At 40.3% G+C, this 15281-nt stretch overlaps 1 protein-coding gene across 1 annotated transcript; it reads right to left on the reverse strand.

Annotated features, from left to right (window-relative positions):
• Positions 1–3239: 3239 nt before the first annotated feature.
• On the reverse strand, positions 3240–13403 carry tat (tyrosine aminotransferase). The gene is made up of 12 exons (XM_051383239.1): positions 13236–13403; positions 11722–12026; positions 11239–11343; positions 10925–10992; positions 10423–10581; positions 9556–9694; positions 9398–9450; positions 6859–7011; positions 6276–6404; positions 5274–5357; positions 4200–4298; positions 3240–4061 (listed from the first exon to the last, which is right to left on the reverse strand). Exons 2-12 carry the CDS (start codon positions 12017–12019, stop codon positions 3921–3923), a joined length of 1428 nt encoding a protein of 475 aa, XP_051239199.1. The 5' UTR covers positions 12020–12026; positions 13236–13403; the 3' UTR covers positions 3240–3920.
• Positions 13404–15281: the final 1878 nt, after the last annotated feature.

Here is a 15281-nt window from a genome sequence, read left to right on the forward strand (position 1 = left end):
CCGCTCGCCTTGACCTTCCACATCTGCTCCAGCTGCACTTTCAACCCTTGGTACTTTTCAACCTTTTCGTGTTCCTTCTTTCTGATGTTGGCGTCTGCTGGTATGGCCACATCTATCACCACCGCCTTCTTCTGCTCCTTGTCTACCACCACTATGTCCGGTTGGTTGGCCAGGACCTGTTTGTCAGTCTGGAAGCTGAAGTCCCACAGCACCTTGGCCCTGTTGTTCTCAGCCATCTTCTGTGGTGCGGCCCATTGGGATTTGGGTACTTCTATTCCATACTGGGTACAGATGTTCCTGTACACTATTCCAGCCATTTGGTTGTGTCTCTCTATGTACGCTGACCCGGCTAGCATCTTACACCCTGCTACTATGTGCTGGACTGTCTCAGGGGCATCTTTGCATAGTCTGCACCTTGGGTCAGATCTACTCTTAGATCTTGGCCTCTATGGCTCTTGTACCTAGGGCCTGTTGTTGTGCTGCCATGATCAGTGCCTCTGTGCTCCAGCCTTTTCCAGCCATTGTCTTCTCGATATCAGCCACTTCTTCAATTTTGGGGTGGTACGTGCCATGTAGGGGCTTGTCCCTCCAGGTTGTCTGCTCCTCTTCCTCTGCACTCTTATCGGGTTTCTGTTGCCTGAGACATTCACTTAGCAGTTCATCCTTTGTGGCCATTTTTCTGATGTACTCTTGGATTTTTGACGTTTCATCCTGGATAGTGGCCTTGATGCTCACTAGTCTTCGGCCTCCCTCTTTCCGCTTAGCGTACAGTCTCAGGGTGCTGGATTGGGGGTGAAACCCTCCGTGCATGCTTTCTTGTCTTGATATCTGTAGCTTTTATCTCCTCCTTTGGCCAGCTTATGATCCCAGCTGGGTATCTGATGACTGGTAGTGCGTACATGTTGATGGCTTGGATCTTGTTCCTACCATTCAGCCGACTTTTCAGGACCTGCCTTACTCTTTGGAGGTATTTGGTTGTGGTTGATTTCCTTGCGGCTTCCTCATGGTTTCTATTAGGCTGTGGGATACCAAGGTATTTGTAGCTGTCTTGGATATCACCTATGTTGCCCTCTGGTAGGTCAACCCCTTCAGTTCTGATCATCTTGCCTCTCTTTGAGACCATCCGGCCACACTTGTCCAATCCGAATGACATCCCTATGTCGTTGTTGTAGATACTGGTGGTGTGGATCAGTGAGTCGATTTCTTGCTCATTCCTAGCGTACAGCTTGATGTCATCCATGTAGAGCAGGTGGCTAATTGTTGCTCCACTTCGGAATTGGTACCCTTAACCACTCTTTGTGATGATCTGACTGAGGGGGTTCAGGCCTATGCAGAAGAGCAGTGGTGATAGCGCATCTCCTTGGTATATGCCGCATTTGATGTTGACTTGGGCAATTGGCTTTGGGTCGGCTTCTGGGTTGTCCTCCACATTCACATCGAGTTCTGGATGAAGGCCCTTAGGTTCCTGTTGATCTTATACAGTTCCAGACATTCCAGTATCCACGTGTGGGGCATTGAGTCGTAAGCTTTCTTGTAGTCGATCCAGGCGGTGCACAGGTTGGTCTTCCTGCTCTTACAGTCTTGGGTGACTGCTCTATCAACCAGTAGCTGGTGCTTGGCTCCTCTGGTGTTGCTACCAATTCCCTTCTGAGCCCCGCTCATGTATTGAGCTACGTGCTTACTCATCTTAGCCGCGATGATGCCTGACAGGGCCTTCCATGTTGTGGAGAGGTTATTGGCCGGTAGTTGGATGGGATGGGTCCCTTCTGAGGGTCTGTCCTGCCCTGGGTTAGCCACTCTGGGTGGGACACGCAGCTGGTTCATCTGTGCTGCTAGGCGTTCATGGAGTGCTGTTAGCTTCTTCAGCCAGTAGGCATGGATCATATCGGGGCCTGGTGCTGTCCAGCTCTTCATCTTTGACACTCTTTCTTGGATGTCTGCCATTGAGATGGTTACTGGTTCTGGTTCTGGGAGGTTGCTGTGGTCTGCTCTTAGGTCCACTAGCCATTGGGCATCTGGGTTGTGTGATGCCTCTTTTTCCCATATGGCCTTCCAGTATTCTTCCACCTCAGCTCTTGGTGGGTCTGACCTGTTGTTATTTCCTCCCTGCCACTGAGAGTACACTTTGGCTGGTTCAGTGGAGAACAGCTTGTCTATTCTCCTGGCCTCTGCCTCCTTGGTGTATCTCTTCAACCGGGTGGCCAGTGCTGTTAGTCTCTGTTTGGCAGTTTTGAGTGCTTCAGGTATGGAGAGCTTGGTGTATTTCCTGGGTGCCCCTTTATTCACCACGTTGTCTTTCTATAGCTCTGCTTACTTCTCTCCGTGTTGCCCTTATCTTGGCCTCTATATATATATATATATATATATATATATATATATATATATATATATATATATATATATATCTTTTAAACAACTATACATATTTAATAGGCTTCTTTTTTGAGAAATACTCTTTGGTTGTTGTTGTTGTTGTTTCTAAAGCAGGACCAGGCTGTTTATCAGAGAGTGAAGGATCTCTAAATACAACTTGGGTTCAGGTCTTCAGAGTTTGCCGTGACATAGTCCTACCTTGTATATTTTTAAACTTTTCTTACACCCCATAAAATCCAGAAGGCCTTCAACCACCAGTGGAGCTTCGGTGACCCTTAGTGGGGAGGCTACTGTACATTCATCAAGTTGTGCAGTAGTATTGAGAATATTTTCCTATGAGTTTACACAAGTATAAATCAGAATCAAAAAATTGTTCACCTAGTGTTTGCTTTCCATTTTCTTCTGTGCAAATATTCAAGACTGGATTACCAACGGGCAAAGCAGGCAACTTCCTCGGGCCCCAAAAGCCTAAAATTAATTGTGTGATTTGTGGTTATATGATTATTGAAAATATCTTACATTAAACTTAAATGATCAGGGCCTTAAAGGTCCAGTGTGTGCTCTATAGTCCGCCACGTTGAACTGCCATGTTTCTACAGTAGCCCAGAACAAACAAACCAAACAAACAAACCCAAAACTGTTTCTGGTAAAACATTCTGATGCACTGTGAGCTAATTTTTTGAAGAGAAAAGAGAGTAAGTGAGTGACACCTCGAAGCATCAGAACATTTCTTTCTTCACTGGGCAGACATACCTATAAATATTATATTTCATTCTATCTGCCAATAGATCTAAATGTTACACACTGGACCCTTAATATAAAGTGTTACCAATTATGATTTCTAATATCAATCAACACCAGTCATGTCAACAGGTAATTTATGTTTTATTAGGTAACTATTAAAAAACTACAAAATAAAATTTTGTGTCTGTAAAAATAAAAAATACAAATGTATATATATGTGTGTGATTCATGATGAAACACAATTGACATACAAACCATCCAGAGAAGGTTTTGATAAAGAGCATGCCGATGCAGTCTAACACTGCACTGAGAGTTCTAGCACAAGCAAAGTATGCAGAAGATTATCAATATCATATATCAATACGTATTCAAATATATATTCACTTTGCCTAATTATGACAGCAAAGACGCCAGCTGGTGTATACAGTATGCACAGTTTATGATCCTGCAGTCGATATCAAAGAAGTTACATAACATTGACATACAAAGCGTTAAACAAATTATATAAATACACAAAAACAAGTAGAGGTTAATATAAGTTGGATGTATAAAATATAAATATTAAGTCTGCTCATTTCATACGGTTAACATCACAAATTACACCATCAACGGACCATCAGATATGTTGCTTCCAAGCTTTTTGTTGCCATGGTGATGACAATGTGAATACAGTTTTGACATCAGATTTCTACATCTCTAACTGAATAACATGGTGGAATAAAACCTATATGCGACCAGAGGACAGCTCTCCCATTCTCTAGGCCACAAGGTCCATGCAGTCAGACTGGTCCAGCTCTGCCGCATCACTGGTCCAGATCATTGCTGTCGCGGCTGCAGGGCCGATAGTGGCGCTGGCAGAACTCCCTGATCCGACTGCAAGCCTCCAGCATCATCTCCTCCGGCACCGTCACCACAATGCGAAAGAAGTTAGGATACTCAAATGCCTGAAAGAGGACAGAACATGTATACACTTAGGTATTTAAACTGACTACTTTTTTTCATATTCTAAGTTGAAGTGTGTAGTCAGATGTAGGGACAAATTGATGGATGAGCAGTGACAAAAAAAAGGGATGGTGTCTTACTGAAGCAGGCAGACAGAAGACAGACTGCTCGGTCACAAGTCGTTCAGTGAAGTCCACATCGTTCTTAAAATCTGGAAAGTGCTCCAGGTCGATCCCCACCTGGACAAATGTGCACACACGATTCCCTCTTATAAGAACCTCAATTTCATATTCAAACCACCATTAATTTAAAGCTGCAGTAGGTCATTTTTCATAAAAATAACTTTTTGTCATATTCACTGAAACTTTCACTATATCCTGACAGTTGAACATGAGACAGATAATCTGTGAAAAAAATCTGGTTCCTCTGGCTCCTCCTAGTGCTCCTAATGGCATTTGCGTGAATGCTCCGGGCCTAAATTAAAACGACCATTTAGAGCCGAGAAAGATTGGTTGTTGAATCTCATTCCCAGTGTCCCAAAATGTCTGTATTTGATGTCCTGGGAATGACACTCAAGAAATTATCTTTCTTCGCTCTGATTAGTTATTTTTCAGGCACAACAATACTGCAGCTTTAATAAAATACTGTAGAATTATAGAGGATAACATTTATATTCACATGCATAGGTAGGTGAGATGAGAATCTGAATGTGAAATATTTATGGTGTAAAATGTTACTTTGTCCATTAAGTTTGGCTCATTGGCTCAGTGAACTTTAAGATACCTTTTTGCTAAACTACTGTAGCTTTATTAACACATCAGCTTTTTATAGCTATTGTCATTTATATGATAAATTGGAGGCAGCCACTTCTTGAGGTTTTTGTCCAAAACATAAATATACATACATATATTCATAATCAACTAAACTACCATAAATGGTTATTTAATGTGTGCTAATACATATGTTAAAGGGTCACTCCAACCAGCAATTTAGTATTGCAAATCTGGGGAAAGAAGCAAGAAACAAATCAGACAAAACTAATGGTTAAAATTGCCCAAATGCCCATGTCTTTCAAGCTCCATGCATCCAGTTTGTGACACAGGTTTTCTGGAGAACAAGAAAACTGAACTTCCCCCTTTAACTACAAAGTCAGCATGACGCAAAAACGATTTGTTAGTGTGTCCATGTTCAACATAAAACCACCTGGTACTGACCATGAGGTACATAGCTCCTGAAGGCATGATGGGGTTCAGGCCGGGGATGGTGGACAGCTCATTGAAACATATCTCTGAGTTGGACTAAAGAAGAAAAAGATCAACCACCCAATCAGTCTCACAGACACAAAATGACATAGAACACATGAAATAGTTGTCCCGTAAGTTTAAAGGGATTATGAGTCGATTTTTTATGGTTCCTGTACAGGGCCTAAACATACTGATTGATATAAATCTTATATTGTGCTTCTAATCACGATACAGGGGTTACGATTCAATATTAGGATTGGGTTCCTATACGACCAATATCTACCGAACTGAATCACAACACAGATGATGCCTCATTTTATTATAGTTGGATGAGGTTTTATTTTTTATGTGAATTTGCTGTGTAAATTTGTTAAGTGTTAGAATATTTGAGTATACTTTCAAGTGCCTTAGCAATAAAAAAAAAGCAAAAAGCCTGTTCTTTAATGCCGACAACCATCATTTTGTGCTTCTTTTTTGGCACTTTTTATGATACCCAACTCTATTCAATATATTGCGATTAACTTAAAACCTATTAATATTATTATTATTATTATTATTATTATTATTATTATTATTATTATATAAAGTTACGTAACCCCCAGTTGCTGCACTGAGCGGTTGGGGGTTTAAATATCACAAAATAAAATATTGTGATATTCAATTGTATTTATATTTTCTTACAGCCATAGTCTTATATAAGTTTCAGAATCAACATTAGCATATTTTAACTAGGATATTTGTATTTATAATTTATAACACTTGAATAACCACATTATGCAAAGCAACATGGGGCAGCACTGGTTTCTGCTGAGCACAAATAACACTGTCCAGGTAAGGGCCAGAGGGCCAGTTTATGTGTCTAGGGTATCATTAAACAGTCTTGTGATCAAGTATTAGTCCCAGTTAAATAAAGAAGATATGTTGTATATAGAAATATTTTATTTGTTCCTAATCCATCCTCCCTCTGCTTACCTTGAGAAAGCTGATGGTCTTGTTGTAGAAGCTTTGAGGTGTGTTGTTGAGGATGCTCTCCAGGGCACCCTGGACGATGCTGCAGGCTCCCAGAATACGCTGGCTCAGTTTCACCAGACCCTGTCGGATCTTCAGAGGAGACATACCACATTTGATAGATAGTTAAATGCAACAGCGATCTATTGGAGTCTTTCTATTGTCTCTGTGTTCAGGGAAGACACTACAGGGGAATAGTGTAAAACAATTCACAAATAGATATCACCAGAAACGTCCTTAGTTGATTACGTACTTTAAGACAATTAGTTTTTGTATTAAGTTTCCTGAAAGTGTATGTTTAGATTAGCAGATGAGGCCTTATCTAATAATAACATTTGGTGGATTTAGGAGAAACCTACAGATGCAAACAGAAAAAGTATAGTAAAATAAACATCTGAATGTGTATTATGGGTGTTTCTGTCCACTAGTCTGAAAGAAGACATGTTATGGAAGCAAAAAAGCCCAAAATCTCAAAATTGACCAGTGCATGAAAAAGCATTGCCCTTAGTGTCTTGCCTTAAAAGAATACACAAAAAAGGCTATGTACCTCGGATCCAAATACATTATTCCTGTCGTGGATGAGGATCCATCCCATCCTCCAACCGGGGACGAGCCAGCGTTTAGCCAAGCCTCCGCAGGAAAGGATGGGAACGTCACTGCTGAGAGACGCCATGGAAGGACAACTGCAACCTGGGAAAACCTGAGGACAGGTGCATGAACTAAATGAGGCATGGTGGGCAAACTAATCCATGTTCACAGGTCTTTTTTTTAAAAATAACTGTATGTATAAAGTGAATAGGGTAAAACTACTGACGACTATAGCTTTAAAGCTACAAATGACCTGATCCCTACTTGAGCAAATTATTTATTTTTCATCATCTATTACATGAATAGCTTGCCTTTTTCAGTAGCTCAAATTAAATACATATATATGTATTTTGATTATATATGTATTCTGGAGGTGAAGGAAAAAACCAAAGAAAGAATATGAGTACACAGAGAGACAGCGAGGGTAAGGGAAAATAAAGCTGGTTCTCATTAAAACCATTCAGTATCTTTGACGCTGAGTGGGGAACTGCCCCGCGTCCTATTGGCCAGACTGCTATGACATAACAGCAATGTATCTGAAATGTGCCTGTACAGTGTATGTGTCTGCATAGCTCTCCGATTTAATGCAGTTCTTGGCTTGTGGCTGACTCCGCCACCCCTCCCATCACAGAAATCTTTAGTTTAGCAATAGACGGAAAACATTTAAACGTTGTGATCAGTACAGGGAGGTTCAGTCGACTGGAAAATTGGATATAAATGAAAAACATGGAGTAATTATTAATAACAACAACTTTTAGGACTAGCCACTAGTTAAGAACAAATGAAAAGTGTGAATAAAGAAAACCAATTAATTTTAAAAGTTTAAAATAATGATGAACTCAGACAGACATGCATTGTAAAAAAAAGAATTTACTGCTGAGGCTGTTATGAAGGAGAGGATGGGGGTGGGGTAATGCCCCACCGACTGAGCCTTGCTTGGCTGGTGCAGTTCACAGACACCCTGTCCCCCCTAGCCTCCAAACGCTCAAGTCATAAAAAAGAAGGCCTCATTACCACACCCCCAACCCAGCTCTCCACCCACCACACGCCCCCCATCACTCCCCTGTCCCTGCTGCCAAAACCCGACATCTGCATTAATTGCAAACACATGCGGGCAGAAAAATGCAAAGTCATTCTGGTTCTGCTTGCGTTTAATGTGAAATGGTCAGATGGTGAAGGTTGGTTGGTGGTTGGTGGGGTGGGGGTGGAGTTGCGGATGCACCCAACAACCCCAAATCCCAAACTTTTCCACTTACACCAGTGATGGAATGGCACATTTTATTTTTTGTACCTGACTAAAGACTGAAAACTAAAGTGATATTCAGTGAACCAACGATGCCTTTAGACACCTCCCATGATTTGTGTTTACTTTATCAGATTGTTACCTAAGTGGAAAACTACTGCAGCAGACAATTCAACTCTTACCTTATCTCCCCCTTTTTATTGAGCTGGTAAACAACATTCAGCCTGCCTGTGTGTGCTCCTGCCTCTCTATGTGTTTGTGTGTGTATCTGTGTACATGTTTGCATGACCTTCAACTAAAGTTTGATCAGTACATACTTCGTCAAGGCCAATGCTGATGCCAACGCTTTGGACTGGACGTGCTGAAAGTGCTGTTTTCTGATTAAATCCGGTTATTTTCATGTTCAAAGGGTTGGCTCACGCATCTGTCCCCTTTATTGCATCCACTGGCAGCAGCCATGTGATGCTAGCAGTCAGGAAGGAGGACTAAATAATGCTACAAAGCAATGGAAAAACTGGCATGGCCATTTTCAAAGGCATCGTTTGACCTCTGACCTCAAGATATCTAAATGAAGATGGGTTCTATGAGTACCCACAAGTCTCCCCTTTGCAGACATGTCCACTTTATGCTAAAGGGATGCAGTTTGGGGCAAAAATCATGCAGTTTTTTGCATCTGTTGTAAATGTACCTGGTGTTTTTGAATATTTCTGCAGACTGGGGTCCATAAACAGAGTTGGAATTGCAATTGGGAATTACTGGAAAGCTCAGACACATACTTTATGCCACCCCTGTCAGTGCCCCACTTGCCCCTGCTGTGGCATTAAAAATGGAGTCTAAGATACCATTTGATATATGCCATTTATGATGTTTCCCCCAAGAATTTACTCTGGACAGAGCAGCACATCTAAATATGCATTCCAACCACCATGTGATAAATCATCATATATGGACAGGGTGGCACTTTTGAACATGTGCACTCACGCAGCCTGAGTGTAAAAAGCTATCCCCCGAGCCTACGTCTACTGCTTGCCCCTGCTGACCTTACTGGTTGCTGCTTCCAGGCCTCATTCACAGCACATGGCCCCCTAATCCCCGCTGTGCTGATGTGGGACAGTCCACCCAGCATCCAGAGCCAGGGCAAATACCACCGGATGAAACACAACCTCTGCTGTCACTGTGATGAAAAATGTGTCTCGCTGGCCAAGCCCACCTGCCAACCTGTGCTACTTGTGTTGCTGTGTGTAGCTGTACTCACCATATCACTGTAGATTTCATCAGCCAGAATGGGAACGCAGTGTCTGGAAGCCACTGAGGAAAACATTTCATCGTTACACTAAGATGAGGCAAATGCTGTGATTATGTGGTGCCAATTCAAAACTCATTTCCCCAGAGAGGGGTAGAAGTGCAGCTAACCTTTGAGGATCTTCTGTAGGTGCTCCTTGGTGAAGACAGAGCCACATGGGTTGGATGGATTGGTAACAATTATACAGGATGTCCTCTCATCAATCAGGCTCTCCATGTGTTGCAGGTCAACCTCCCATGACTTCTCTGGCTGCAAATTAAAGCTGAGAGTCAGTATGAAAACAGAGCCTTTATAGTGTGGAATATCACACCCGTGTTCTGCTGATGTTTAGGGAGAGTTACTACTAAAAACATGAAAAAGCAACCTGTTACAGTCAGGTTAGACTGATGTAGTGGTGGACGCTGTACCAGGAAGGTATCATGTCTTTAACAGCCAGTAACAGTTATATAGTATATCCTTCTCAGCTGCCATTGACCATTGGCTGCTCATTCATTGTTGCTAACTTTTTATCTACAGAGAGTGGATCCTCCTCTACAGAGGGAGCCATGTTGAACCACCATGTTTCTACAGTAGCCCAGAACGGACAAACCAAACACAGGCTCTAAATTGGATCTGGATCGCGTTTTTTAATGGCCACCATAGTTTCTCCTGCACACTCGGAGAGTGACCTGTATTCAAATGGTTGCAATCTGCAACTTCACCACTAGATGCCACAAAATCCTTCACACTGGTCCTTTAATACTATGATCAATAAATGGCTCCAGCTTCTCCTAAAACCACAATAGCTTGTTCTGGTTTCCACACATACTATGTAAACTAAGACAACTTACAGTTGTTAGAAACTTTTTGACAGATTTTGCTTAACCAAAGGCAAAAGATATCTCAAACATGTTATTGTAGATGATAGTACGCCAAGTTATCTCTGCACTGGACACACTTTAAATAGATTTTATCAAAATAATAAATAGTATATTTACCAGCAGGTTGTAGAGTTTGACCTTGATGCCCATTGAGACAGCCAGAGTCTTATATAAGGAGAAACCTGGGCATGGGACCAGGATGTTGTCCCCAGGGTTACACAGGACACTGATAGCCAGGTCAATGGCCTGACTGCAGCCACTGGTCAGAATCACATCCTAGGAGGGAAGGTGGGTTCACTTTTAGAGCACTGAAACCATACATCCATACTAACAACAACACCCTACAGTGTCTATTCTTTGACTTGAATAAAGTCACTGTAATAAGTTGATTAACCTCCATGACATGCACTCTGATGTTTCACAATCTGATTATAGGCTTATTTATTGTCAGCATAACATTTCTTATAATATAATGTAAGTCATTTTGCTGTAACAATACACTAAGTTGTAATATACTGAGGTTCAGATTGAAAGGTAGCATTGCAGAGGAATGAGGATGAAAGAACATGAAAAAAAAATGCGTGTTAGCAAAAGTATAAAGAGGGTCAGGAGTCAGCACCTCTGCCTCAAGTGGAGCCTCAGGGCAGCTGCAAAAGTTGGCCACTGCCTGCCGGCTCTTCAGATAACCTGCCGGTGGACACAGAAGATATGCAAACAAAGATGCATTAGACCCACGGATTGTGAAAAAAAAGCTGAAGATCAATGACCGCATGTGATTTACTAACATAGTAGAGTCGCCTAATGTAGCTGTAAACCTACCAAAACATCTCATCTTCATGCATCTGCTATTGTGAAAAGCCATTTCTGTCCTTCTCTGCACATTTAAATATGTTTGCTTTGGATTTAGTTTGTTTGCTGATTAGTGGGACTCACCAACGGAGGGAGCGTAGCCGTTGTATTTTTGGGAGTCTATGGCGTCTTTCATGGCCTGAAGCACTGACCCATCTGTGGGTAGGTTTCCAAACACAGTGGGATCCCCTGAGGAATCAATCAATCAGTCAAAAAATACTAGATAGAAAGCAAGTAGAATAAGTAGAAAATAGTAAAACAAACATAAACTAGACCTGCAAACAGGTACCATCCAAGCCGTCCAGCAGAAGCTGTACCCAAGTTGTTAAAAATTTTAATGTGTGATGTGGGAGCTATGGGCCAAAACGCTTTATTTTGTTTCCAATCTTAAAAAACGAATCTAAGATGATAGTTATTCTTACAGTCACACATACTGGATTAATCTGAAGATTCTTCATGTGAAGACTGTCTGGTTGCTTATTGGCTTATTGATTAATTAATTAATAATTTGCATTGCACATTAGCAACAAAAGTGGTACCAATTTCCTCATGCATAAACCCCCTTACCTATGGAGAGTGCGATCATGGGTTTATCTGGGTTTGGGGTGAGCTTCATCCCATCCACAATGGCCCTGATGGGGTTGAGCGTGTTGTTGGCCATCTCTGAGGGCTTCACTTCCCATCTCTGCCTGCGGCTCTTCACTTTGGCCGGATACAGAGTGCCATTCACACTGACATGGTGGATGGCATGCCCGTGCACTCCCTTCCCATTGACTCCGGTGCCATTTAAGCTTTTGGCATTGACTGGGATTTTTCCGTGGACTCCATTCCCATTCATCTGAACCAAGTATGACTTACTATCCATCCTGGAACTGATGAGGATGACAAGAATTGTTAGAGCAGCAAAATATAAGGATATTTCCAGTAATGAAAAGTACATTTACTCAATACTGTATTTACTGCATTTAATTTTGAGCTACTCTCAAATTTATGCTACTTCATACTTTTACTCGACTACGTTAATATGTCCAGTATAGTTACTTTAGACATTTGCCACAATTAAAATATCATGATTTGTTATAGATTACCTACTCCAACCTTAACATGCTCCTTACATGTTAATCAATAACAATAACCCAATAACATAATTTTGTGGAACTTCTGCTCCCCATAAGCTCTGGACCTCGTCGCCTGAGGAGCTGCAGAGTCAGTGACATCTCCTAAATCCCTCCTTAAAACTTATCCTTAAAAAAAAAAGAAGCCTTTTATTAATGATACCATCACTGTATTTATTTATCCGTTTCATTTTTATTGTTGCTGGTCTTATCTTTATTGTTGGGTATTTTATTCCTTATACTTTGTATTATGTTAAATGTCTGATTTTATTTGCCTCAGTCCTGAAATTGTTTAAGTTTTGAAAAGTTAATTAGAAGTATTTATTATTACAAAGTTTATTATCATTGTTACTATAAAATATGTAATAATGTAAAACTATAAAAGGAGTGATTTTGCATAAATAGTACTTTTATTTTTCATACTTGAGTTACATTTTATTGCTAATACTTGAGTATATTTTACTTTTACTTAAACAGTGGAAATGTATCTTTGGTAATAAAAATGCACAACTGCAAAAGAGCTGACACTTGTTGTTGAGGATAACAAGGGATAAAGATTCAAATATTCTTATTCATATTTTATTAGGCTTGAAAGGGTTAATGATCATCATTCTGCATATTCAGAGAATATTATTAGATCGACATTATAAGCTTTCTTTATTAATTTTGCTGTGTTCTCAAAGTGTTATTTTAAGTTCAGTCATCCAAAGTCCAAAGTAAGACCATATTTTCTCTCACATAGGCTTTATAATGAATCTATCGGTGCTAAACATATAAGCTGTGGAAGATCAACTTGATCAACGATGATATATATATCCCAAAAATCAACACAACGGGTTAAAAACATCTTGAAAACATGCATTTAAATGATAATGCCTCTCCATTAATTGTTCATTTGCTGCATCAGAACATTGATAAAACTGAAATGATAAAACTTTTTAAAAAAAGAACACTATTTGTACTTACCTTATTAAATATTCAACAGAAATTCTCTCCAAAAAGGCTGCAGGGCAGGTCAATAACTCTTTCACAAAGTGGACAGTATGGGATGATTTAAGCCGGTTTTATAGCAAGATCCCCGAAAATGGGTGTTGAGCCCTGCCCATATTTCCATTGGTGGAGGCTGAGGGTTGTGCCATTACACCCCTCTTACATCATTAACCAGAACCATACCACCTCAGCTCCTTAACGTGATCAATTACCGGCGGGAGGACGAGGGGGTACAGAGGGACGGGTCTCACGCACAGCTCTGCGGCGTCTGCACGAGTGCGTCACACGCACTGGCGTCAAAACAGAGTGCGGGTCCGTCAACATAGCAGCAGGGAAGACAATGAAAAGTAGCTAAATATTACAGTAAACTACAAATACTGAAGATCTTTATTCAAAATAAAAAATATTACACTTCAGTCAGTATTTCTATTTCATACTACTTTATATACTTTACTACATTTATTTCACAACCATGATTTCCAATTTCGGATTTTACATACAAATCATAAGAAGAACTTAATATATATATATATAATGCAGTGTTATAGATCAAGCTTTCAAAGAAAATATAATTACTCTATTTCTTGGTAGTGTAAATGTTAAATAAATGTAAATGTTACACACTGAACAGTGTGTAACATTGAGGAGGATCTATTGTCAGAAATGGAATATAATATTCATAGGTATGTTTCATTAGTGTATGATCACCTGAATATAAGAATCTTTGTTTTTTCGTTAACTTAGAAAGAGACGTTTTTATCTAAAGATGCGGAGTCCACCATATATCTATAGAAGCCTAGAATGGACAAACACTGGCTTTAGATCGTTCACATTTTTCGTGTTTTGCAGCCACCATAGTTTCTCCTTTACTTTAGTTGAGCTTCAGTTTGTTGGAATTTTCAATCTCACCATTAGATGCAACACAATCCTACACACTGGTCCTTTAAGTTACATTTTAATAATGGATGCTTGTAAAAACAGTATTTCTACATTGTGGTATTGCTTCTTTTGCATAAGTAAAAGAAAGCATTCTTCCTCCTTGTTGTGGTCGAAAACAACACTATGACATTAAAGTTGTGAGCTGGAAAACCAAAACAATAAGCTAAAGGTGGCACTATAGCTCCACAGGGTTTAGGGAAATTGCAGTCGGGTGTGTATTCATCACTACAGCTGACTCCTTTCACATACAAGTAGCTACTATGTGAGCTATTATTAATAAAAAACATTGATTATAGCTGCTTTAATATTATGAGCAATGCTTGTACTTTTCCTACAAGTCAAAATGTCTGCTGTGAAAAAGGCCTATGATTTAGAGCTTTAAAACATCAGGCCCGGACCAAATTGTTTTGGGCCCGCGCTCGAAATAAATAATTTGAATAGTAATAAATAACAGATTCCCTCATTAATTGTCCAAGCACGACCAATGGCAGTTGTTTTGGGCCCAGACTGTAAGGCATTAGCCCGTTGCTTCTCTGGTGCTCAGTGCCCAGACCAAAAGTTACTTATTCGTGATGGGTATGACATAGTAAGGGTAAAAACCGAGTCAACATGTTATGATTTCATGTGTTTGCCAGATGCGAGTAGTCTCTAGCCACGCAGTCACGTTGTGTTAAATCAATATGTCACACAGACAAATAGTATAGCTTAGACAAAACACAGTGAAGATGGTGTTATTCCACTGGAAGCATGTGGGTCATCTTTCAAAGGTATTTCCTTCAGTTACATTCAGTGAACTGCAATTTAGGGGGGGAAAGCAGGTCATACTTAAACAGCATCTGTGGAAAACTAACCCCATATATAATAGCGTGTCAAAAATGTACAAAATATATTTTCTTTATCAAATTATAGAACCCTTTTTTTATTCTGAGGTAAGGTATAAACTGCAAAACAATGCATATTTCCTTTTGTGAAGTGAAACTGAATACGCCTTGATACCACGACTGATAACACAAATCGTTCTCACCGATTTGAAACTTCATGTATTTGTATCGCTGAAGTAACTGTCTCGCAATGCATTTTTAC

This window comes from Dicentrarchus labrax, unplaced genomic scaffold (genome assembly GCF_905237075.1).
Source record: "Dicentrarchus labrax unplaced genomic scaffold, dlabrax2021, whole genome shotgun sequence".
NCBI classification, from domain to species: Eukaryota; Metazoa; Chordata; class Actinopteri; family Moronidae; genus Dicentrarchus; species Dicentrarchus labrax.

Coding starts and splice junctions, on each gene's coding strand:
- tat (XM_051383239.1), bottom strand. CDS start 12,019: ATGGATAGTAAGTCATACTTGGTTCAGATGAATGGGAATGGAGTCCAC. Junction 9,451..9,555: donor CCTACAGAAGATCCTCAAAG/GTTAGCTGCACT, acceptor TGTTTTCCTCAG/TGGCTTCCAGACACTGCGTT. Junction 4,299..5,273: donor CAGGAGCTATGTACCTCATG/GTCAGTACCAGG, acceptor ACATTTGTCCAG/GTGGGGATCGACCTGGAGCA.